This window comes from Equus caballus, chromosome 5, assembly GCF_041296265.1.
Source record: "Equus caballus isolate H_3958 breed thoroughbred chromosome 5, TB-T2T, whole genome shotgun sequence".
Taxonomy (NCBI): domain Eukaryota; kingdom Metazoa; phylum Chordata; class Mammalia; order Perissodactyla; family Equidae; genus Equus; species Equus caballus.
The window spans coordinates 84739479-84765446 of NC_091688.1; the positions used below are offsets into that span (position 1 = coordinate 84739479).

Below are 25968 nucleotides of genomic sequence, written 5' to 3' on the forward strand. Positions count from 1 at the left end.
GTTCAAGGTGACACAGCTGGTAATTGCTCAAGGTCGACAGAGCCAGGTTTCAAACCCAGGCTGTGTGATTCCAGAGCTGTTATATTTCACCATGCTCCTTTCCAAATTCAACTGGGCTCTCATAGGGTGGTGTACTGAATTCATTCAAATAATACTAATATATTAAACATTTCCTTCAAGGAGCTTTGCAAAAAAAAAAAAATGAGGAAAAAACAATAGCAACAAAAAAACAAGCAATATTAGAAATAAATGAGCCAAGTGGAAAAGAGAAGCCAGTTAACAAGGAAGAGGGAGTGAAATGGGGTTGGGGACAGCCAGGATCTTTGTTTTTTTTGAGGAAGATTAGCACTGAGCTAACTGCTGCCAATCCTCCTCTTTTTTGCTGAGGAAGACTGGCCCTAAGCTAACATCTGTGGCCATCTTCCTCTACTTTATATGTGGGATGCCTACCACAGCATGGCTTGCCAAGCAGTGCCATGTCCGCACCCAGGATCCAAACCGGCGAACCCCGGGCTGCCAAAGAGGAACGTGTGCACTTAGCCGCTGCACCACTCGGCTGGCCCCAAGGGACAGCCAGGATCTTGACCTCTGACCATCCCTGCCTGATGCAGGGAGTTGTATTGATGCTTTAAAGGGGAGTTGACAGAGAGTTCCATGGCATGGGCCACTGCCTAGAAAGCGATGAGACATTTTAGTTGTTTGGCTGGTATGTGGCTTCTGAAAGTCTTTTGTAAAGGGAAGTGTCAGAAAAAGTGGGAAGAATGAAACTAAGGAATGGGCTTTTAAAGTGATTAATTGAAAAGGAGTACATTCATTTGAATGTATAAGTGTTGATGAGATAGATAAGAAATCATTTTAATCCCTTTGTGGTGGTGCCTCATATAGGCCTGGTCTGGTCTCATAAGGTTATAACAACTGCTCTGGCTGGAGCATAATTCTAATAAAGTCACAGTCATATAGGTCATAGAGACTGTCTGTTTACATAGAGTACATCTTTACCACTTGATCATACTCAACCAGCCATCCACAGGACACTGGTGACAAAGGAATCTGAGTGAAATAGTATGTATAAATCCACTGCCGTTTTTACACAAAGGCTTGTGGATAGCTTGCCAATGTTCAATAGAATCTTTTGATGGTATGTAAGCAAATACTTATTGAGCACCTACTATATGTCAGGTTCCCATTATGGAAATAACTATACTTATTATTAATTTAAGCATGAAATCTTGACAGCCTTTTTTTTAAAAAAATGTCTCTCACATTGATCTTTTCCTGTTTCATTTGTTAGAATCTCAGGGCAGAACATCTTATCTGACATCAAGATTATTGTCAGAGCCTCCTAAAATGGAATAGAATAGGAAAGAGTAAATTGTTTTAGAGCTGATGGACATGATTTAGTCCAAATCAGGCTCAGACCCTACCTGAGACTAACTTCCCTCAAATCATTGGCTTTATCATGGTGTTCATCTGTCTCCTCAAGGATCCTCAGGGTTTGCCCGTTGAGTTTAATTCTTAGTTTGGCTTTAAGGCCCCACCTTGCATTGTGGCCCTGCTCTACCTGTCCAGTCTCGTTTTTCTTACATTCCCCAAGCACATCCTCTCCTTTATTCAAGCCTCACTCCTTATCGTTGTCTCCTCCTCATATCTCAGGTCTGCCTCTGAGACTTTGCTCATGCTATTCCTTTCTCCTAGAGCATCCTTCTTCCCATTCCAATTGTCTAAATTCCACCCATCCTTGACGAGCCTTTCGTTTCCATCTCTTCCTTGAAGACTTCTTGACTGTTCCAATCTTCATTAACTCCCTTTATGAGCCAATAGTGTAATTATAATTCATCCTACAATTTAGTGCTTAATTATCGAATTTGGGCATTGGAAAGGACTTTAAGATCATCCAGTTCAACCTCTCAATATATGTGTGAATTCCCTCTAGCACAGCGCTCCCAGTGAGCTTTTGCTCTTCACTCAAACACATATCTAGGCAGATCTTGCCATCTTTACATTCATTCATTCATTCATTCAGCTGACATTTACTGAGCACGTAATGTTCCCAGCATTGCACTAGGGACTGGGAATTTGACAGCAAACAGAACACAAAGATCTGTGTTCTGTTATGAAGAAAACATCATGTAGTGGTAAATGCAAAAAGAAAAGAAAATAGGGTGTTTTATTAGAGAGTGACTGGAGATACTAATTTAGATAGTGTGACCAGGAAAGGCCCCTCATAAGAAAATACTTTAATGCTGAGGGGCTGTTGATGAGAAGAGGCCAGTCATGTGCATATCTGGGAGAGAAGTTTTTCAGCCAGAAGGAACAGCAAGTGCATGACTTTGAGGCAGGGTTGGGTTTGGTGAGTTTGAGGAATAGAAGATTGGCAGTGAGGAAGTGTAGTGAGTGGGCGGAAGACATGTAGGAGAGCTGCTGGAGAGGGAGCCTGGGGTAAATCCTGTGGAGCTCATAAACCATGGCAAGAGGTTTGAAATCACAGTTTGTGTTTAGTTTGAGCCGAATATGGATCACTCTTTTTCCATTCCTTTATCCTAGGTCTGCCTCTAGATGTCGTGTAGAACAAGTGTTGACTCTCCTCCACAGGGTAGTCTTTTATATATTTGAAGATATCTATTCTATCCCCAGTGAGCCCTTTCAGGGATAGACATTTTCATTTCTTTCTGCTGTTCCTTCTACTGTCTTAGGAGCCATCACTATTCTGGCCAGTTTCTTCTACACATCCTCCTTTCAGTATTCTTCATAAAGGTGGTACGTAGGCCACTAATACAGGTTGGAGTATGTCTGTTTCCCTACTCTTTCTAATATATGTTCTATTCATACATCTCAAAGTTGTATTAGCTGCTGCTTCTTTCTTTCTTTTTTCAGCCAATCACATTGTTTAGTCATATTTAGTTTTCTGCCAAAACCCCTGGACCTACTTCTATATTGTCAGTTGCTAAACTGTATTTCCCCTCAACTATACCTCTGTAATGGTCATTGGGGGTTTTTGTTGGTTTTTTTTCTTTTTGGATACAAGGGCAGAGTCTTACATTTATCCTTATTATATTTAGTATTATTTGATTTAACCCATTATACCAGCCTTTCAAGATCCCTTGGGAAGCAATTTCATCATCTGCTGGATCTGCTATTCCTCTTACCTGCTTGTCATATACAAATGTAATAAAAGTATTTTCTGAATACTCACGAAAGTCATCTAAAAATGTTTATGGAACAGAACTAAGGACAGACTCAAGTATAAGATCTATAAGGGCAGAAACCGTCTGTCTTGTTCATTGTTGTTCCTTTTCTCATCATAGTGTCTAGTATAGAATATGTTTGATGGATTAAATTGGAAAAAATGCTTGAGCTCTTTGTTATGATGCCAAGGACCTCCCTTCAAATTGACACAGATCCACTATTACTGCCCTTTAAATAATGCATAAATTCATTGGACTGTACTCTGATTCATCCAACGTTACCATATTGACCATAGGGATATCAAAAGAGACCTTTGTTTTATTGCTGCCCAAGAATACCATAGCTACTGCAATTTTATGATCCACCAATCTTGTAACTTTTGCCAAAAAAAAAGGAAATGAAGTGGTCAGAAATGCCTGACTCATAGAGAACCTGGTTCATGCTGACACCTGCAGATTGTCTAGTTGATCATTTTCTAGGTGTTTACAATCTAGCCTTTTAAAGTTCTACTGGCTAATTATGCTGGCAGTTACATTTGGGACCACATCGTCCATCTAGTTTTGAAAGTTAAAATGATATTTGTTGTTTTCCGTGTTTCCTCAAAGGTCTCTGGTCTTCCAGTAGTTTTCACTGTTGTTGATCGGGCCTGGAAACATGGGCTCATTGTAGAGAGCTGTGTGCCCTTTTAAAATTGTTTTGCAGTGGTCTTGGATTTAGGTCTCTCTGACCATTTTTTTCTACCTTATTAGTTTGAATACCATTCATCTTTACTGAAAAGACAGAAATAAAAAAGAAAAGCTTTTTTTTTGGCATTCACAACTACTATTAGTTCCAGTGTAATCCTGATCCAAAAATAAATATAAAACATTTTTCATTAACCTTCATTTTTGTAACAAGTAGCCATTGTGGTTTCATACAGTTCTGTATACATGTTGGTGCCATTCTTTTATTCTTCTTTGTTCATTGTCCTTTTTCTCCCACACTTTGTGTGCACCTAAGTTATATATGAGCTCATGGGAAAGCAGGTGTAGTTACCTTGCTTTCTCTACACCTTTTTCCCCTTGTTCCTCAGAGAGAAAGCGCATAGTCAGAATTTTATTTCTGATGACTTCTAAACCTCTTGAGCTGCAGTCCTTTTAAGAGTCTTCTGCCATGGAATCATATTTTCTTTTGTACCTCAATCTCAGACTTTCTGAACTTGGGCTATATTCAACTTTTCTTTCCCTAATGATCATCTAGGGACATCTTCCTCCTTGGGCACCATTACTTCCATTTCACCAACAACTCCTCCTTGTTTGCAACTCTTAGGTTCTAGTCATTTCGTCTACTCTTTGGGAGATGAAATTGTTAGTGTGTTAAGCCAAAAGTTAATCAAGAATTATTTTAGCTGAATGAGACCCTTAGTAAATATCTGAATATTTGAAGCTCTATCATTACTCTTTCTTAGTCCATCCCACCAAGTCCTTCCTATTGCTCCTGTGAAGTATATTTACCATGCTATGCTACAAACTCAAGTTTACTTTCTTTTTAACTCATATTCTGTGTTGGTATCTAAAACACCTGAGAGTGTGAGACTGTGAGAATTGTTTATGACCCATTTCTCAATTATTATTTGAATTCAAATTATTTGGCACCACACTCACACTGTCGTTCTTGTTTCTACATGATTTAGACAAGAATTGTTTGCTTGCAAGAAACCTGCTCAAACTAACTTAACCTAAAAATGGGCATTTAATGAAAGAATATAGGGTATGTCATTTATGTGACCAGAGAGAATAGCTTGGCTCTACAAGGAACTCAACTAACATCTGAACAGTTAGCAATTGATATCACTCTATATATGCTCCTTTGATCTCATGGTACGTTTGCACTGTTCTCCAGCTTCTGCAGCCCAGCATTCTATGCTTCACTGTACACAAGGCAGAAAATGGTGATATTATCTCCAATGGACATGACCCTCCAGATCAAGTACCCTAATCCCAAAACTCAGTCTTGGTACTCCTGTTTTAAACTCTCCCCCAAATCTGATTGCCTTGGCTTTGCCTATGGCTTATTTTCTTTGGTGTCACAAGCCTATTCTTGGTCCAGTTATTTGGAGCTGGAGAGGAAAGGATCAGATACCAACAGATTGTGGAAAATAGCTTTTCTAAGAAGGGTGTGAGGGCATAGCATAAATGATTTGGAATTTCCATGTTGGAACTGCCATCCTCCGCTCTAATTAGTACCATAGGTTTATTTCTGTTTTTAATTTATTTTCTCCATAATTCTCCAAATCACTGGGTAGCATTCCTGGGCCTATGCTTAAGAAAGGCAGCAATACTACTGCACTTTGATTTATTGTGGCTGCCTCTAAGCTCCACCACACGGAACTACCAACACCAACATGTATTCCTTCCTCCCAGGGTCAGTATTAGGTATCCTTGAACTACCAGGGCTATTCAACTCCTTGCCAGCATCTTTTTCTTCCTCAAGGGGTGTCTAACCACATTCCATCTCTGCTTTAGCAGGAACCACATCCTTAAGGTACCTCTCCAGTGGGCCAGCATCTCTCTGTCACATTCCTACTCTTTATTCTATGGATTTTTGATCTTAATTCTCTTCTCTTCAGACTGCTCTATTGAGCTTGGTGTGAAAGCACTTTTCTAGAAGGTATGGATTTATCTTTTAGGGGAGGAGGCTCATATGTATTGTGTATTTTTAGGCCAATAGAATTTCTTCACGTTTGCTTTCTCTTTTTCATTTTCATTCATTCTTCTCTAGACTAGTGGATCAAGTTTTGAACCTCTTCACCTTTAAAGTCAGGATTTTATACTTTTAAGTTTCTCTCTTTTAATTCTATTTTATTGGAATTATTTATGTTCAGATGCTCTTGGAGAGGCTAAAACACATTTTTCAAGCTTCTTCCTATTTTCAAGCATGCAAGTTAGCTAGTTAGTATTCGCCATACCCATAACTCATGCTTACTTCTGACAGGAAGATAAACTTAGCTTTTTCTCTGCTAGTCATTGAACCAGTACCATTAGGTCCCATGAGTTTTGGTTGGTATTGAGATATCAAGATATCTATTATCCTATATTGCATCATTTTCTTTTATCGTTTCTTGGAACAGAAGTTAAGAGCATAGTCTTAGAAGTCAGATAGACCTCTATGATACTGCACAAGTTACTGAAACTCTGTAGGCCTCAGTTTCCTTGTCATCAAAATGAGGATAATAGTTCCTACTATATAGCATTGTTATGAAGATTAAATGAGAAAATGTGGGTTGAATGTTTACTACGTAGTAAATACTAAGTACTAGTTCTAGTTATTATTATAATTACTTTTGCTAGATTGTGAGCTTTTTGAAATTGAGAACTATATCTCAAACTTTATTAAGAAATTAGTACTTAATACAAATTTATTATTCGTTTATATAATAGTTATGTTTGGTGATAAGAACTCCAGAAAATGAAACATACTGGAATTCAGATTACTAGGTTTGATTCTGGTTTGTTTATGTTACACTTCTTTATTTCCCCTAAGTTAATGGGCTGCACTTAAACTATTTTATTTCTTTATCCTAATCTGACAAATTTTTTTATTGAGTTCATAATAGTTTATATCATTGTGAAATTTCAGTTGTACATTATTTCTTGTCTGTCACCTCAAAGTGCTCCCCTTCACCCCCTGTGCCCACCCTCTACCCCCTTCCCCTGGTAACCACTGAACTGTTTTCTTTGTCCATGTGTTTGCTTATCTTCCACATATGAGTGAAATCATGTGGTGTTTCATGTGGTCTTTCTCTGTCTGGCTTATTTCACTTAGCACAATTCCCTCCAGGTCCATCCAGGTTATTGCAAATGGGATGATTTTCTCTTTTTTTATGGCCAATTAGTATTTCATTGTATATATATATATATATAACACATCTTCTTTATCCAAGCATCCGTCTATGGGCACTTGGATTGTTTCCATGTCTTGGCTATTGTGAATAGTGCTGCAATGAACATAGGGGTGCATCTGTTACTTTGGCTTGTTGATTTCAAGTTGTTTGGGTAGACACCCAGTAGTGGGATAGCTGGGTCATATGGTAGTTCTGTTTTTAGTTTTTTGAGGAATCTCCATACTGTTTACCATAGTGGCTGCACCAGTTTGCATTCCCACCAGCCGTGTATGAGGGTTCCCTTTCTCCACACCCTCTCCAACATGTTATTTTCAGTCTTAGTGATTATAGCCATTTTGACAGGCATAAGGTGGTATCTTAGTGTAGTTTTGATTTGCATTTCCCTGATGATTAGTGATGTTGAACATCTTTTCATGTGTTTATTGGACATCTGTATATCTTCTTTGGAAAAATGTTCATATCCTCTGCCCATTTTTTGATCGGGCTGTTTGTTTTTTTCTTGTTCAGTTGTGTGAGTTCCTTATACATTATGGAGATTAACCCCTTATCAGATATATGATTTGCAAATATTGTCTGCCAATTGGTGGGTTGTCTTTTTATTTTGATCCTAGTTTCTTTTGCCTTGCAGAAGCTCTCTAGTCTGATGAAGTCCCATTTGTTTATTTTTTCTTTTGTTTCCCTTGTCTGAGAAGGCATGGTATACCAAGAGATCCTTTTAAGTTCGATGTCAAAGAGTGCACTACCTATATTATCTTCCAGGAGTTTTATGGTTTCAGGACTTAACTTCAAGTCTTTGATCCATTTTGAGTTTATTTTTGTATATGGCGTGAGATAATGGTCTACTTTCATTCTTTTGCAAGCGGCTGTCCAGTTTTCCCAACACCATTTATTTAAGAGAGTATCTTTTGCTCCTTGTATGTTCTTGGCTCCTTTGTCGAAGATTAGCTTTCTGTATATGTGCAGTTTTATTTCTGGGCTTTCAGTTGTGTTCCATTGATCTGTGTGCCTGTTTTTGTACCAGTACCGTGCTGTTTTGATTACTATGGCTTTGTAGTACATTTTGAAGTCAGGAATTGTGATGCCCCCAGCTTTGTTCTTTTTTCTCAGTATTGCTTTAGCAATTCGGGGTCTTTGGTTGCCATATGTGAATTTTAGGATTATTTGTTCTATTTCCATGAAGAATGTCATTGGGATTCTGATTGGGATTGCATTGAATCTGTAGATTGCTTCGGGCAGTATGGACATTTTAACTATGTTTATTCTTCCAATCCGTGTGCATGGAATCTCTTTCCATCTCTTTATGTCATTATATATTTCTTTCAATAATGTCTTATAGTTTTCATTGTATAAGTCCTCCACCTCCTTGGTTAAATTTGTTCCTAGATACTTTATTCTTTTTGTTGCGATTGTAAATGGTATTGTATTCTTGAGTTCTCTTTCTGTAAGTTCATTATTAGAGTCTAGAAATGCAACTGATTTTTGTAAGTTAATTTTGTACCCTGCAACTTTACTGTAGTTGTTAATTATTTCTAATAGTTTTCTGATGGATTATTTAGGGTTTTCTTTACATAAGATCATGTCATCTGCAAACAGCAAGAGTTTCACTTCTTCACTCCCTATTTGGATTCCTTTTATTCCTTTCTCTTGCCTAACAGCTCTGGCCAAAACCTCCAGTACTATGTTGAATAAGAGTGGTGATAGTGGGCATCCTTGTCTTATTCCTGTTCTCAGAGGGATGGTGTTCAGTTTTTTCCCCATTGAGTATGATGTTGGCTGTGGGTTTGCTAATCTGACAAAAAATTTTTAAAAACATATTACTCATTTATCAACTTTCTTTTGTCTTTTCTCACTGGATGAGGGGATTCAGATTCAAATTTCACCAGTATTTTTAAATGTCAACTCCATGTCAGGCTCTGTGCTAGGTGCTCAAACATACTGAGATATTATATCCATTTCATAGATAAGAAAACCAAGGCTCAGAGAGTTCAAGTGAATGTCCCAAGATCAGACAGTTAGTAAATAGCAGCTACAAGAATGACAAGGCTAAACAGTGAGAAAGAGCTTAAAGAGGAATATGACTAGATAGTATGAAGTATAGAGAGAGAGATTTTTTTTTTTACCACCAAAATGGTGGGGAGGAGAGTCAGGGAATTCTCTGTGAAGGAGATGACATTTAATCTGTGAGATGGCCAGTCAATCCGTGAACAATTGAGAGTTGACTAATCTAGAACAAATATTTTTTCTTTCATTCCTTCCATTCTCATTTTAGTTATATAATAGTTAATGTTTATGGCATATAAATGCAAATTAGATAAATTGCCGCTAGTTGGAAGATAAAATGGTAAACATGAGAGAAAAGCATTTTATTTGATATGTGGACTATAAGTACATTCACAGCCTTTTAATATATAAAGAATGGATCTAATGGAAGAAGACATTGTCAATGTTCAAAACAATAGTACATGTTCTTTCACCAAGTTCAGTTACACTTCTCATAATACAAAACTAATCCTTGAAATGCTTGGTAAATAAGCTGATTCTGGGTACAAATGAATCCTCCACTTCTGAAGGCTTGATATGGGCTCCGATTTAAGTCTCCAATACATGTCCAGCGATTTTTGGTGCCCTTTTGGGAAATACACCATTTGGCGTGATCCAGATGAGAACTGAAATAAGATTGTCTAGAAATTTTAATGGCTTTGATATTGTAGACATGGTAAGGAAGGGAGCAGTTTGAAGGAAGCTCTTGTCTCTTCCGCTGCCAGGTTTCTGTTAGCAAGTGAGTCTTCAACCATTGAGCCATCCAGGCTGCAAAGATGTCTAGAGTTATAAGGAGAAAGATAGTGAGGTTGGTATTTATACTTAGATAAGTCCCTGAAAATATCCTCAGGAATGGAAATCATCATTCACTCCTGATATGTGGATGTCACAAGCACAATAATAACAACATAATTGAGATAGTGGATGGGAGAACATTTTGGACATGCTAAAGTGATATGCAAATAAAAGTTATTATCATCATTACTATGATGATATTGGTGTCTGAAAATGTCTTCTGTTCCACACAAACAAGGGAGCAATATATATTTTTGTCCTGAAAAGACCTTTGGAAAAAATAAGGTTAGAGAAGTAACTAGGGCCTAGCTTCTTGGGATCTTTGCAAGTCGTGCTAGAATGTTTGGATTTTCCTGAAATCAATGGGGAATTTTTAAAGGAATGTTAGTGGGTGATTAATAGAAACTGATTATAATCATAAATATCAACTGCCAGGCAATATGCAGGATGAATTGGGAAGGGTGCGTTAGATTGGAGATAGGGAAAACATCAGGTTGTCAGGATAAGTGTGATAGTAAACACAGGCATGGACTATGGTGGTGGCAGAGTTTGGAGAGGATAGGATAAATATAAAAGTTATTAAGGACCTGGAACTGATTGATTTAGATGATTTGATAGAGGGGTAGGAAAAAGGAGGGATCTAGATTGCCCAGGTGATTATGTAGAAAAAGAGTAGATTTGTGGGAGATAATGATGAGTTTGGAATGTTGAATTTGGCGTGACTGTGCCACCTCCAAGTAGAAATATCCCACTCATCTGTCCGCACAGAGGTGTGAGATAGAGATCAGACTTGGAAATCACCTGAGTGCTTGCTGGAATTGCCCAGTCTGAGTATATAGAATGAGATAAGGAAGAGTATAGGCCCACATGGCAACCCAGTCACCTAAGGAGTGGACAGAGGAGGCGGACCAGGCAGAATAGACTTACAAGATGTGGCAGGAAGACCAAGAGACTGTATACTGCCAAAAATCAGTGAAGGGGAGTGTTTCAGGAAGGAAAGGGTTTCAACAGTGCCAAATTCTGCAGAGGCTATTTCTGTCCTGTTAATTTTTGGATCTCTAGTGCCTAACACAGGGCTTGGCAACTCTGAGGCATTCAGTACATTTTATTTAATGTATAGAGGAAGGAAGGAAGCAAGCAAGGAAGGAAACAGCAAGGTCAACTAAGACAGTCATTGGTGCCTAGGGAGAGATTGGAGTGTCTACAGACAGAGAAGCAAGGATATAGTGAAGGGGCATTGAGCAAGTGAAGGCCCTGAAGAGTTTTAAAAAGAAATATGGAAGAAAAGGAAAAACAGAGAGATAGGGGATTTAGGATTGAGAGAGGGTTTTTAGGCATGTTTGACTGCTAAGGGGACAGAGTTTGTAGAGTGGGAGGGTTGAAGTAGAAGAGAGAGAACAGATCAGGTGGATGAATTGAAGTATTCTGAGGCTGGGATAGGCTCCAGGGTACAGGAGGTGACCTACTTCCATTGGGATGGGAGAAAACCAGTACGAAGGAATGGAAATAGACAAGATTATTTTGTGTGCTATGGAAGTGGTTTCTCCCTGGTGATCTCTGTTCTCTCTGTGAAGGAAATAGTGAAGCTGAGAGTGAGGAGGCAGGGTAATGTAAAGTTTGTGAGAGTAAGGAAGGCTTAAAATAACTGCTTGGAGAATGGAAGAAGAGGGGTCAGCTGAGGTCCTGCACCCAACAGGGGCTAGAGACCGTGTTTTTACTGGCCTCTGGCTGGATGGTTGTAAGATAACTTTTGTGGTCAGATCAGCAACCCTGCTATTTAAGTGGAGCAGGTGAATGTTTGAATTGATCCTCGACTTCCCTTCTCCCTTTCCTTCCTTTTTCCTCCCTCTTTTTCAACTTGTCTTCTCCTGAATGATCAGAATATTTCCTCTAAGCAATCCAAAGTGAGTCCAACAGCAGAGTTATATAGCATATTGTTTACTTATGGTCTTTCGTACCGTCAAGAAAAGAATCAGACTTTGCAAAATGGACGAAGTTTTGTCCCTGGGCTGACTGCAGTGTGGCAAAGTGCTGGCCAGGGATCTCGGATGCACTAGACCTGGTGCACAGCTGGGGCATGTGAACAAGCTCCTGGTGAAAGATGGTAGGGATGGAACAGCTATAAACGTTTGGGTTGCAGACCAACAGCTGAGAATCTGAATCAAAAAACAATAAAGAAAAGTTGAAAATTAAGACCCAAATGGAAATCCTTGTTGATATTATAGACCTTGTTGTGAATTAAAAAACCAAACAAGGGGCTGGCCCCTGATGTAATGGTTAAGTTTGGCATGCTCTGCTTCAGTGGCCCAGGTTTGCGGGTTCACATCCCAGGTGTGGACCTACACCACTCGACTGCCATGCTGTGGCAGCAACCCATGTATAAAGTGGAGAGGATTGGCACAAATGTTAGCTCAGGGCTAATCTTCCTCAGCAGAAAAAAAAAAAAGACCAAAACCAAAAATATTCCCTTCATTAAGCTAATAACCTTCAAATAACTTTTGGTTAAAGTAGCTGACACCTATTGAGCACTTCCTACTTTCCAGGCATTGTTCTATGAGTTTTACATGTGTTTACTAATTTAATCCTCAGAACAACTTATTATTAGGTAAGTTCATCATTATCTTCATTTTACAGATGAATTAACAGAGAATTTTTGTCCCATGCCCAGGATTGTAACTGATGAAGCTGATATTCAAACCCAGGCAGTCTGGCCTTGGAGACCATGTTCTTTTCTCCTCTATGCACATATATAAAAGTAGAGCACTCCCATGCAGCAACCATTCAGCTTCAAGAATGGTCAGCTCCGGGGCCGGCCCGGTGGTGCAGTGGTTAAGTTTGCATGTTCTGCTTCAGCGGCCCAGGGTTTGCAGGTTCAGATCCCGGGTACGGACATGACACTGCTTGGCAAAAGCTATGCTGTGATAGGCGTCCGGCATATAAAGTGGAGGAAGATGGGCATGGATGTTAGCTCAGGGCCAGTCTTCCTTGGCAAAAAGAGGAGGATTGGCAGCAGTTAGCTCAGGGCTAATCTTCCTCAAAAAAAAAAAAAAAAGATCATCTCCTCAGTATGCACACCTAATCTCTATGCTGAATTTGGCTGTCTAATAATTATATGAACTCCACTAGTTAGACTGGGGCTTGACTTGGTTCAGAAATCCTTGCCGTAAGATGAAAATTTGATGAAAAATATTTTCTGTTTCCTATATCTAGAGGCAAGTCACTCTTCACCACTATTTAGCAGCTTCCTCAGTAAAAAGTGATTGGTAAAACAGTGTATCATGTTCTCCTCCTCCCCTAATGTGATTTTCCAAATCCAAGTATTTTGGGCCATTGAGCTTGAGATCTTAAAGGAAGATCATCTGTCTCAGAGGAGTGAGGTTGGTGACCTATAGGCAACATAAGGTCTGCACAATTTTTTTAAGTGAGATTGAGACCATATTTAAAAATCAGGATCTCTCTCTCTCTCTCTCTATCTCACACATACACACACACAACCTAGGTTTCTGGTTCCTCTGGAAAAAGATGGAGATCTGTAAGCATTAAGTCTGTGCTCCTGCAGAGCCACAATACGATGGAGCTGAAGCTTTTGAGGTTAGCTAGGGAGAATCAACATCCCAGTTTGTCACTGTCCCCACTGCCCATGAAACGTCCATCTGTCTATTTCACCCATTTTCGTTACCTGCCTGGCCCCTGTAGACATTAGAAACTACTGCCCCTGATCAAGTTCAAAGACTTCATGGGAGGGCCAGGAAACCTGGCAAAGCCAATAACAGAATGTATGTATCAGAGGGTCTACGAATAGAGAAACAAGTGAAGTGATAAATTTGTTAATGCATCTCCATTTCCCTTCTTCAAAATTGCTATCTCTTTTTGTACACACTCTAGTGTTACCTATTGCTTCATATTGGTTGTACTTGAAAGTTACACAGATTCCAATTTGTCCATTTCGTCTTCCTGTGGGTGGATAATCATAGCCTTCTTCAGGAATTGGAGGAAACCGGGGAATAGAATGAATCAGCCAGAACCCCTGGACTCTGTTCCACAGTAATAAACCTGACAAAGATACAATTAATACAGATAAATTAGAAAAACAAAGCTCCTTTTGAAAATAGAGTTCAAAGCTGCAACATTTAAGCCCATTTATACTTTAGGCTAATGTTATAGTAGGCTAATAATCACAAGGCTTATGCTCGTTTTTCAAAGATTTCAAAATCAATTCAGGCACACATCACGTTGCCCCATTACTGATAATAAGCCACCGCAAAAGGGGATCCAGGGAAGCCACCCTGTGAAGAGTTAAGAGAAATTTCGTGTTGAAACCACAAGGAAAATTTGTTTTGGCAGAATGCAAATTTGCTAAATTGGAATTTGACCTTGTTAAACTATAGTCACCTGGTAAGCTTCAGATAATGTCTTCACTGCCTAAGCAGCTAAGCTATTTTCAAAAGCCAGCTAAAAAACAGAGTAGAAAGAGAAAATATCAAACGAAGGAATGTACTTGCAGTAATTTGTTGTAAGAAACGGATGCTCATTTTTTTGCAGAAGAGTCACCCAATTCCACAAACCCAAAAAAAGAGGCAAAGAGGAAAAAAAGGGAAGCCAGGCTAAAGCATTTCAGTTAATTGTGTTTAGTAAAAATCTCTGGAGCAAAATAACATGAAAGGCAGAAAACAGAAAGATTTTCATCATCTTGTGACATGGCAAGAAGAACTCTGTCCAAAAGGCGTCAATGACTATTTCTGTGTTTATAAATATGTCAGGATAATTTGGTATGCTAACTAGACTTTCCAGTTTGCGTATGACCATGCAAACATAAAACTCATTCATTTGCCTTTTGTTAAATGGAAACCAAATGCATGCCAATTATTTCTTCATCAAAGAACACGCCTTAAAAAAGCACACTATTGCTCTCTCAATAGATATAGAATCAATACGTGTGCTGAGGTGGAAAATATTCTAAGTTCTGTTGCCTAACAGAGCTGGATGACCTTCAGAAGCTCTCTTTTGCACAGATGGGAGTGCTATTTGCCTGAAATCCTGACCTCGTGGTACAAATGTCACAGGGTGTCATTAACACCAGGTCCCACTCCCTTTCCAGTCTTTTCTTCAAGCCTTTGTAGCAACTAACAGGGTAGAGTGATAGTGGCGGTGGGAGTTTGTTGGAGGAGAGGTTGGAGAATGTGGTGGATTATAAAAATTCTTGGGATCCATGCAAATAGGACCATCAGGAGGGCAACTTGGCTAAATCAAAAGTTTTCAATGCTTATGACATTTGACAGCCATTACAAATTATATTCTTAATCAGAGGATGCAAACTGGCAGCCCACTAGCCAGCAGATACATATTATTATGCTTGCAGAGTATTTTTAAAACTTTGAATTCCTTGCCAACATTTAAAAACTGGGAGATTTTTCACAAATAATAATTTTCAACATCTCCTGAAAAATTACATCCCGATAAGACAAGCTGAGTAGTAACTGCCCCTCTAGACCAAGTGTGTACCCTCCAGTTCTCTAGTTACCGGCTGGTTCAGCCCACTTCACTTGCTGACATCACTTGCTTGTACCTGAAGACATTTGAGTTTGGAACCTTCTGAAGAATACTTGTTGCCATGGAAAGTTATTCATGATATATTAAGTTGAAAAACAGTCATTAAGTGGTTTTATAAAAATGTTTAAAAACAATGTATTATAGAAAAAAATAGAAGGGATTAAGTGTGATTAATGGGTATTAGGGTTACAGATTTTTTGTTTACTGACATGAATTTTTCTGTAATGCATATACATACATATATAATTTATAAATAGAAAAATACCAAAAGTTACTATAATAAACATTACTATAATATATAATAACAGTATATAACAAAATATATAACAAAATTACTATAATATAAAAAACTATTAAAAAATAATTATCAAGAATGTCTATATACATGGAACTATACAGTAAGATGAATAAATTTTACTCTCTGTAAATTATACTTCAATAAACCTGACTAAAATTTATCTGTATACACACACACACGCACACACACACACACGCACATACACACATATATATAGACTGGCTGATATTCTCAGTAGTCAGTACATGGATTTCTGCTATAAGGCATATATTAAAAAATATGTGGGGCCAGCCGCATGGCCCAGTGGTTAAGTTCATATGCTCTACTTAAGCAGCCTGGGGTTCGCTGATTCAGATCCTGAGCACAGACCTATACACCACTCACCAATCCATGCTGTGGCAGCATCCCACATAGAAGAACTATAACGACTTACAAATAGGATATACAACTATGTGCTGGGGCGTTGGGGAGAAAAAAAAGGAAAAAGAAAAAGAGGAAGATTGGCAACAGATGTTAGCTCAGAGCCAATCTTACCCACCAAAAAGCAAAAAAAAAAAAGTTAAGAAATAAAATGAGATTTGTGAAAAGAAGATCGCCAAGTCAAATTACATAATTATAACCTGTGATATAGAAATATCATGCATTTTGATAGCTCAGAATAAACCATTAAGAAGAAAAACTATATTTTTAGTGTGGAATATAAGAATATTCAAATGGGATGTTTAGGGAAATGTTGACTTCCAGTAGGAAAGAGAAATTAAGAGCCTTTGTCATACCTTTAGTGTGTCCATACTTTCTGCTATAATTCACAGAGTTAGGGACTCCATCGTTGTATATTAGATGAGCAGTGTTGTTATTCTGCAGGAACATATTAGGGTTATAATGGCATAAATCTTCCACTTACAAACTTTCACAACATTTCTACCAGCTAACCAGCCTACAATACAGAGCTTTCATTAATACACGTGAGAAGTCATCCATTCCCCTAATAGGCAGCTTCTCCATCAATATGAATTCTGCAACATGCAAGACGGGACAGAAGTTCCTTCTCAATCATACACGCTTTTGTCCTGTGTGACAGGACCCCTCTGCATTGTGATATGTTTGTGAGGGCCATATTCCAATTTCTCTTGGTTGTTTTGGACCCTTGTTTCTGATTTGGCAACCAGTGTATAACAAAGGAGTACTTAAATATTTGTTCAGGAAATGAAGTAGGAACAACCAGCCAAGGATTACACCTGGATTTTTTTCCATTGATGTTATAGGCACGATGCAGAACTGGCTATTAGGGTTTGATTTCCTCTGCCTTCTTTTGGCTTCACCACTCGGTCCCAGGTTTGTGTTTAATCAGGATTCTTCATTCTCTGTTCCCTCTTCCTCCATGATAGGGGAGGATTTTTCTTTAATCCATTCCTCAGTGTCACTTCACCTTTATAACTTGATATTTGCCTGCTAGGAAAAGTAGCAAAATTGAATGTGTGATATTGGATTTAATCTGTTAAGGCAAAAAACAAGTAAATTCTCCAAACAATTGGCCAACTCTCTGAGAAAGATAACTCAGAATGAAGTTATTATTTTGATAATGTCTCTTAGTCATGTAATGGAAACTTGCTTGTATTTCTTCTGTGTGGTTCCATTTCATCTGTGTCGTGAAGTAGTGACTTTTATTGAAGTCAATAGGGTTGATTAAAAAATCTCAGCAACATAATTAAAAGCAGGAGAGGACAACCCATTCCTTTGAAAACATCCCTTGCTTTTCACGCAGGAAAAAAAAAAATCAATAACAGAGTCTCTTACAGTTGCTGAATTATTTGATGTAGTCTAAATTTTTTTTTTTTAATGTACAACATAATCTGTGTAGCATTCTTGCCTACTCTGTTTAGGACTATCTAGGAAAGGAAGCTGTTTTTTTACCCTCATTTTCCGTGATTGACCATAGCTATGGTTGGCGTTCACATCCTCTGCTGGGGAACTCTGACAGTCAGTTATTCTGTGAGCCTGCATTGAATGTGGTAATGAGGCCTTTCTGTGCTTTTGGGATGCAAAGTGGAGTTGCTTTAGAAAGATTCGGGGAGGAACTTTATGCTTATAATAGATGAAGTTGATTCATTCTAACCAGGAGTGTAATAGCCAGCTAAGGTGAAATGGGACGTAGCTCTAGTGAAGACAGACTCTCTGATAAGGGGGAAGGATCATGGATTCAAGAATAGGTGGATCTAGGTATGTGCCTTTGGAAGCTTTATTCGTTTAACACATATGTTGGGTATTATTTTGACTACTGGATGTTGAACAAGAGGGGCACAGTCTCAGCCTCCAGTCTAACAGGGAATACAGGCAAGTACCAGCAGCTGCAATATAGTTTCATAAGTGTTATTATGAAGGTGTATGGAAGGTTCTTATTTGCAGAGGCCAAAGAAGGGAAACAATTCCAAATGTAACCCAGATCACTTAGGTCACCTTGACATTTGGGATTTAAAACCAATTGGTCTGATCTTGCATTCTGCTCTCTGTTAGAAGCTCAATTCCAGGTCAGGAGATAGGGGAGTTATGTCCTCACAGTCACTTCTGGCACCTAGTTCCAGCTTCCAAAGAACACCCACTCTCACTTGGATATCACCCACTACTGTTGCTCTTCTTCTTTTGGCTTCATGCCAGTCAGAGATGGAAATCAACCCCTTTACTATCGTTTTTTCCACAGAAACCATCACTCAAGGCATTGGGTGAGGAGGTTTTACTGAAGGTATGAAACATTCAGTGGTTTTACATCTCCACGCTGCCCTCCCATAGTCTCCTTCCATGTTTCTTACACTTTTTAATTCCTAGCTCCCATCTCCTCGTTTTCTATTTTGCAGAGCAGTTTAGCTCTTTCTCTCACCTAGGCTCTGGGGCTACTTTCGCGCCTCCAAAGATCATTATTATATTCTGCCAAACTAAGAACCGTCTGTCCCAACTAAGGTAAAGGACAGAGGCTTTGCAGTGTGGCTCTTTCCTTCCCCCTCCTCCAGCAAGCTCTGAGATGGGGAAGGGGACAGTGTAGGTGCTGATTTTCTCACTGGTGGGTTATTCTCCTGGTCTCAATCTCCAACCTTGGAAAGGAGAAGCAGCTGCTGGCAGTTTTGATTTTACATAATAATCTATTTATTCAAAACAGGGTTGTTGCTGAGATTACATCATTTTTAAAAGTACCTGGAACCCTGGAACCATGCTTGGCACATCACATGTACTCAAACAAGTTTTAACTGTGTAACTTGGCTCTGAAGGCTGGTCTTAATGGCAGGTGAATAAAGTGAATATTAGCACACACAGTGAGAGCTACCTGTACATTTTGAGTAAATACTCAGATACACATATGCAATAGTGCTAGAGGCTGACATAGTATTGTTGTGGGGATTAAATTAGTTGACATATGTAAAGGCCCAGCACATTCTAAGTGCTCAGTCATTTTATAAATTTACTTCTCCATAAGTTATTGTTAGGAAATGCGTATGATGTTAGGAAATGCATGAGTGTAACTGGATGTTAATTACTGTTCAATTTGACTTGTCACTCCTGGTTGGAAAGCAGTGTCTTGTCACCGAATAGCAGATGGTGCCTGGAACGTTGAGGGACTGCCCACATTGAGCCAATAGTCTACTTGCCTATGTCTCTTTGGCTGGTTATCTCATTGCCTGATGAGTCCAGATAGCAGGTTTAATCTCAATTTAGGCAAGTTAGTTCTAGAACCTTGATCTAGAGCCCTAAATCCCAACCTACCATTCTGAAAATGATTAATTAAAAGGAAGACTGAGTGGGACCCTTTATTTGGGTCACCACCACTCATTACCACTATGGCATAAACAACCCACAACTCATGATCACAGATCTATATGCATTGTAACAGGAGGGGGCTCTTCTCCTTATTTCCATTAGGGGGATAAGATAGCAAGTACTGAGTGAATTGGCAGAGTTTGGGAGCCAGAAGACTACAATGTGCAATTAGTTCACACTTTGCCCAGAGATACCATTGGTCATGTGCCAAATATGCCAACAATTTGGCATTGCTATTGGGTCTAATGATATATTCCCTAAGGTCTTCGTCAGATTGATTCAGGTAGTTGTCCTGGGCTAGTTCTGAGCTAGCTAGTTGCTAGGATTGGGGGGTAGGTGGATGAGCAGGAAAAATCTGCTGAAAGGTTTGGATTCTGTTTTATGCATTTTTTGATTCAAATGAATGATTAATTGTAACATACCTTGGAGCCATATGCTTCATACAGCTGTTGTAATGTCCTCCCCAAAACACTCTTCGTGGTATTCATTAGTTGCTTACTCCTCCTCCAGCTTCTGGTTGTAGAGTCTAGGTATAGGTACTCTAACCCAGTCTCTCTACTTTCCTTGTCTTGCCTTTTAGGTAACTTATAAAAGATAAACCTAAAAAAGGAAATAATTATGAGTTACTAACACTTATTGACTGCTTCTCTGGTGGCAGCCATTGTGTTAAGCACTTAAATATATCATTTCACCTATGTTTCACAGAAAGCCTCTAAGTATTAAGGAAAGGGATTTGCTCAAGCTCTCTGCCTCTTATTTCACCCTTATGTTTGTTCCTTCCCAGAGAAGGAAATGCAGATCTAACTGGACATGTTCTAAGACATTAATTGGCCTGGTGGATGGGGTCCCTGTAGTGGGAGTACATGTACAGTGAGATTGGCTCTCTTGGTTGTTTCCAGTCTATGTGGCTTCAGTGGGAAGAAGGCCAAGGCCCAGGCCTGGACTGGAGAGGTCTTGGATGTATTTTTCTCTTCTGCCCTAAGTGCTTGGCATGCTCATCTCTTTGCAGCTGGCTGGCTGGGTCTGAGGTGGATTTGGGCTTCGGGGTAGGTGGAGGTTCCCTTAAGCCTCTGGCCTCAGCCGCATTCTTCAGCTCAGTTTATCAGAAAGCTCTGCATGAAGGATTCCGGGCCAAGACCAGCTAATTAAGTAGGCACTTGGCTTTCCTTTACTATTGTCTCCTGTTTGTGTATCTCCTTTGGGTACCTCACGAGGAGCAAAGCTGGTTGGGCCCATATAGCATTCAGGCATTCTTGGATCATTTAGCACATGGTTTCTCAACATGCTGTATTCACATTTTGGACCAGATCAGTCTTTGTTATGGGGGCTGTCCTGTGCATTGTTGGATTCCTGGCCTCTACCTATTAGATGCCAATAGTAACCCCCAGTTGTGACAATCAAAAATATCTCCTGGGACATGCCACAGCTAGAAGGACCCGTAGCTAAAATATATAACTATGTACTGGGGGGATTTAGGGAGAAAAAAGCAGGGGGGAAAAAAAAGAAGATTGGCAACAGTTGTTAGCTCAGGTGCCAATCTTTAAAAAAAGAAAAAATCTCCTGGGGCCAGCCTGGTGGCACAGGACGTAAGTTTGCACATTCCACTTCAGTGGCCCAGGATTCACAGGTTCGGATCCCAGGTGCGGACATGGCACTGCTTGGCAAGCCATGCTGTGGTAGGCATCCCACATATAAAGCAGAGTAAGGATGGGCACGGATGTTAGCTCTGGGCCAGTCTTCCTTAGCAAAAAGAGGAGGATTGGCAGCAGTTAGCTCAGGGCTAATCTTCGTCAATAAATAAATAAATAAATAAATAAATAAAATTTAAAAAAACACATCTCCTGACATTGTTGAAAATCCTCTAAGGACAAAAATCACCCTGGTCAGCTGAATACTCTCTAATAGCACAAACCCAAACCACACAACCCTCAGATGCTCATGGTGAAGCAAACACTGTAATGCACTCTTTATTACCATAAACAGTGTCTCAACTGCCCATAAAATGTTCTCCCTCTTTGCTTAGTTCTCTTCTCTCTTATGCTTCTGTTTAAGTAAACTCTTTCCTGCCGTGTCCGTGCTTTCTTACTCTCAGGGCAAGGTCCTCACATTTGGCAGGAGACGTGAAATTATTCTTTGGTGCTGACTTGGTGCTACTCTGCCCTTTAATTCTCACAGTAAGTTCTAGTGGCTTGAGACTATCTCATTGTCTGTTCAGCTCAGCATTCTCTCTGACGGATATGGCTAAGTAATAAGTCCATTCAGTTGTGGCAAAAATAAATTTTGTATATTGATCACAATTTGGTGGCCCATCAGTGAAGGGTGTGTGAACTATCAGTGTGCCATGGAATGCCAGTTGAGAACTCGTTCTGTTTTTCCTGGGTGACCGTCTCCAATTATATGCTGAGGAGTCCCAAATCTGTTTCTAGCCCAGACCTCTATGCTGAGGTCAGACAAACCTAAATGCAAAGATGTTCCAGCGGCCTCCATTTCATATTTTTGAAACTGCATTTATACTCTTACTCCAAATCTGCTCATCCCCTGCTGTTATGGACCACATCCACACAGTCACAGAAACCAGCAACCTGAAAGTCTTTTAAACTTCTCCCTCTCTCCTGTGATCCTCAGCCTATTCATTACCAAGTCTTCTCAGAGTGTTCCTTCCTGTTTGTTTTCACTGCTATTTCTTTAACTCAGATCCACACCTCTTGCCACCTGTAATGCTTGCAAAGGTCTTGTTGGTCCCTATGGCTCTAGACTGGTCCCCATCCTGCTAGCCTTCAGAGTACTGCCAGTGGCTTTCGAAAATGCAAATCTGACCACATTGTGTCCCTGCCTGAAGTCCTTCAGTAGCTCCCTTTCAAGGTCAAGTTCAGAGTCTGCAGCTCAGCACATGAAGCTCTTCATGACCTGGCCCTCACCTGTCTCTCTAATTCACCTCCTGCCACTTCCCCACATTCTCCTGAAATGCTAGCAATACTGCACTGCTTCCGAACTTTCTCCATTGCTTCTTGCCTCTGGACCTTCTCATTGCTCCTTCATTGGCCTGAGATGCCCTTGCATCTCCTTTGTTTTTCTAACTAACTCATAATTGTTCTTTAAACTTAGCTCAAAATTGCTTCCTCAGAGAAGGCTTTTGAGCTCTGTGCTCCCCAGTGCCCCATCTAGGCCCTTACCACATAGCAATGAGCTCCTTGAGTATTTGTATTTTCAAAACTCAGCACACTTCCTGGGATGAGCTCGGTAACTGCTGAAAGACTGAGTGAGTGTGTCTGTGTTCTCTAGCCTGAAGTGTGCACAAAGCTTGATGTCAACCATAATGGCAATTAAAGAGTGAAAAAGTGATCGAAGCTTTAGGGAAATCTGTGACTATGATGCAATGCTGTGTTTACTCTCTTTGACACTGTGCAAAAAGCCAGTGACCTACCAGCCACTCCAATAGCTGCCTGTGCTACCTCATAAACGAGATTAACCATACAGTGCTGTGTATGATCAAGCCTTCTTTCTCATTCTCATAAGGAGAAGTCCAAGCTCCAATGTCAGAAAAAAGGTGGTCTGCCTTCTCTCCTTTGTCTGTCTCTGAAAGGATGTTGGAAGGTTTCTGTTGGAAAGCCATGATGCAATTAAAGGAAATTGCCAACTGAGAGAAGTTGTCAGCTCTTCCCCACCTCTGTGGCTACCAGCCTTGCCCTGCTGAGAGCAGTGAATCAGGCCCATGCATGGCTGCTCACCTCTTTCTCTGGGGGAATCTCCCTTACTCAGAAGCCTACCCCTATCTGGATATTTGGTCCATCTACACAATTTAACTTCCTTTCTTTTTAGAGAGGAGAGTCAGAGTGAAAATTCTCCTTAGGAACTTCACAGTGAAGCAGTACTCCGATACTCTGGCTTTCTGTTGGCATGCACCAGTCCTCCCATTTCTTTTACCTACCAATCCACAGCTTCACCTTCTTCATTTCTGCATGATATTGTTGTTGCCTCCAGGACCCCAAGGAGGCGAAGGAGGAGCAAAGCAAGGGTTGTGCTTAGAAGACTTGCTGTCATTTTCTGTCACCTTTATTCCATGGCACAGCAGGAAACTTTCCCCATGGATTGTGGAGTCTGAATTTCAAGCCTCTCTCAGGCTGTGTTGACTCTGACGTTTGATTCCATTTATCTCTGCTCTTCGCTGTTTGGGCATTTTCAGAATGGGACAAATCTCATGTAACTGTGTGATTCTGTCACAACGTGCCAGCGTGACTCTGGATGCCTTTGTGCTGAATTGTTGACTGGTTTGCAAAGTCATCAGAAAGTTCTGGAGAGAAAAAAGGGATGTGTAGTTAACTCTTTGGAGTGAACATCATGTAGTACGAAGTTCAGTGGGCAGGGGAACTCCATGATGATAAGTAGATGTTGACTTAAATATATTTCATGTTTTTTTCCCTCATGATATTCTCCCTGGGAGTGAGAGCAAGTGCTTGTGGTTCACACATTAAACAGAAATGACAAAACCTTATGTCTTGGTAATGATTAGGATCTATTACTTGTAATATTCTCTATCTTAAGGAAGCAGTTCCAAAAGGGCGCTTCAAAGGGTTGCTTCAAAGTAAGAGCAAGTTGTATTTTACCAAAGATGTTTACATAGCCTCTCCACCTCCTGGTTTTAGCCATTCACCATGGTGCTTTACTTTAAAGAGGCCTTGGTGTCCAAATGGCTGTTATGCAATCAGGTAAAATATTGACTGCTCACTCTTCAGGTCAAATAAATGTTAAAAACATCTGTTTGCCCAAACTGTTCTTTCTCATTCTTAAAACTGAATCTGAAGTTGAAACGCCCAGAGAAAATGGCCCAGTATCATAATGACTGTAAAAAGGTAAGACCGCTCTCTCTTTGGAGGAGGAAAGGGGTAGATAGGCACATGAAAAGAATTTCTTTAAGTGCATGATGCTTTTGAATCAATTATTAAAGATGCTGTCACAATATATAGCAGTGTACGTCATGCCTGGAAACCATTATGGCTCTGATCTGTCCCTCTGATTATGGATCCAGATCAGAGTCATTTGGGGATCCAGGCCAAACCAGACCCTTGCAAATCAGATCACTTCTATGGCTGAGCTGGAGTTGTTCAGAATTCTCAGGGTTCATAGGAAAGGGAGGGCTTGGGGCTCCATTTCTTCTAAGATAGAGTTTTCTAAGGGATGTTCTAGACCACTCGCTCACATTTTCCTGTGGTGCCTGCAAAAAGGGAAAAATTCTGGGCCTCAACCCAAACCTGCTAAATCAAAATTCTTCCAGTTGGGCTCAGAAATCTACATTTTTTACAAGGTTTTTGGTGATTCTGTGCACCATAAACTTTGAGACTCATTGCCCTGAGGCCAAGGCTATGCTGTATCTTGTAGATTCACAATCTACCAAATTGATAAACCGAGAAACATTTTCCTGACCATTCCTCCATGGGTATCATTTTGTTTTATGTGTGTTTTTACTCCATTTAGGAAAAAGGGGGGGCCGGCCCCGTGGCCAAGTGGTTAAGTTCGTGTGCTCCGCTTCGGTGGCCCAGGGTTTCGCTTGTTCGGATCCTGAGCGCGGACATGGTGCCGCTCATAAGGCCATGCTGAGGCAGTGTCCCACATGCCACAACCAGAAGGATCTACAACTAGAATATACAACCATGTACTGGGAGGCTTTGGGGAGAAGAATCAAAAAAAAAAGAGAGAGAAAGAAAAAGGGATTTCAGCAACCCCAACCTTTTCATTAATTTTTAAAACATTTCATAGCATGAAGTGTACTTTTCTAAGTTAAAGTGAAATAAAATTAATTTTATTTGTCTTGTGGTATACCTTTTATTACACTGGTGATAGCTTAGTACACTGGGCTTAGGATTCATTGATGCATTTAGAGAATATAAGCAACATGTTTTCATTTATGTACGCTAAAGAACATTTGTTGAATAGGGTATGAGATAATTCCTGCTTTCTCCTCATTACATGCTTAGCACAGTGCCTGACAAATAGTAAATGATCCATAAATGTTAGCTAAGATGATTTTTACTACAACTTGAGCCCTTTCTGTGGTTGGGCTGGGGGACCTCCGTTTTAAGATGGATTTTGCTAAGTCCAATTTTATTTCAAGGTCTGGAAAAATGCTGTTAGGTTACTTTCCTTCAGATGTTGCTTTCAAGAAGCTTTCTTATCCTCCATTGTTGCTGACCTGATCATGCTGACTGTCAGTCAACAAACTTCCTGGTGCAGCCACTAGGTGTTGAACACTGTACTGGACGTTGAAGGGCTCCATGGATTTCAACATTACCCTAAAGTCTAGATTCCAGTGTGTCCCAGTTTTTACTAAAAACAGCAAAGTAATGTGGAAAAAGACAGAGTAAATTTGGTGGATGGAGAAAATGCAAACTGGACAGAATGTTTTTCACAATAT

The 25968-nt window shown here is 39.9% G+C and overlaps 2 protein-coding genes across 11 annotated transcripts in view; one reads left to right on the top strand and one right to left on the bottom strand.

The window, feature by feature from the left end:
• Positions 1–25968, top strand: part of UOX (urate oxidase) — a 94174-nt gene that overhangs the window by 39261 nt on the left and 28945 nt on the right. The window contains exon 1 of one of the 9 annotated variants that reach the window (XM_014740074.3): positions 23827–24409. The exons of 6 other annotated variants lie outside the window; for them this stretch is intronic. In XM_014740074.3, the coding sequence (XP_014595560.2) occupies positions 24302–24409 (108 nt within the window). In that variant the 5' untranslated portion in view covers positions 23827–24301. Of the gene's footprint in view, positions 1–23826; positions 24410–25968 lie in introns of those variants that run through there. 2 more of the 9 variants (XM_014740075.3, XM_070268770.1) reach the window with 2 other exon arrangements.
• On the bottom strand, positions 9407–23850 carry DNASE2B (deoxyribonuclease 2 beta). Of its 2 annotated transcripts, none has more exons than XM_014740079.3 (6): positions 23488–23850; positions 19982–20159; positions 16529–16610; positions 13796–13957; positions 11863–12060; positions 9407–9889 (listed from the first exon to the last, which is right to left on the bottom strand). In XM_014740079.3, exons 1-6 carry the CDS (start codon positions 23598–23600, stop codon positions 9549–9551), a joined length of 1074 nt encoding a protein of 357 aa, XP_014595565.1. In that variant the 5' UTR covers positions 23601–23850; the 3' UTR covers positions 9407–9548. The 2 variants fall into 2 exon arrangements, with proteins under 2 accessions (XP_014595565.1, XP_070124868.1); XM_070268767.1 differs by having other exon boundaries at positions 9411–9889; positions 16529–17204; positions 23488–23616.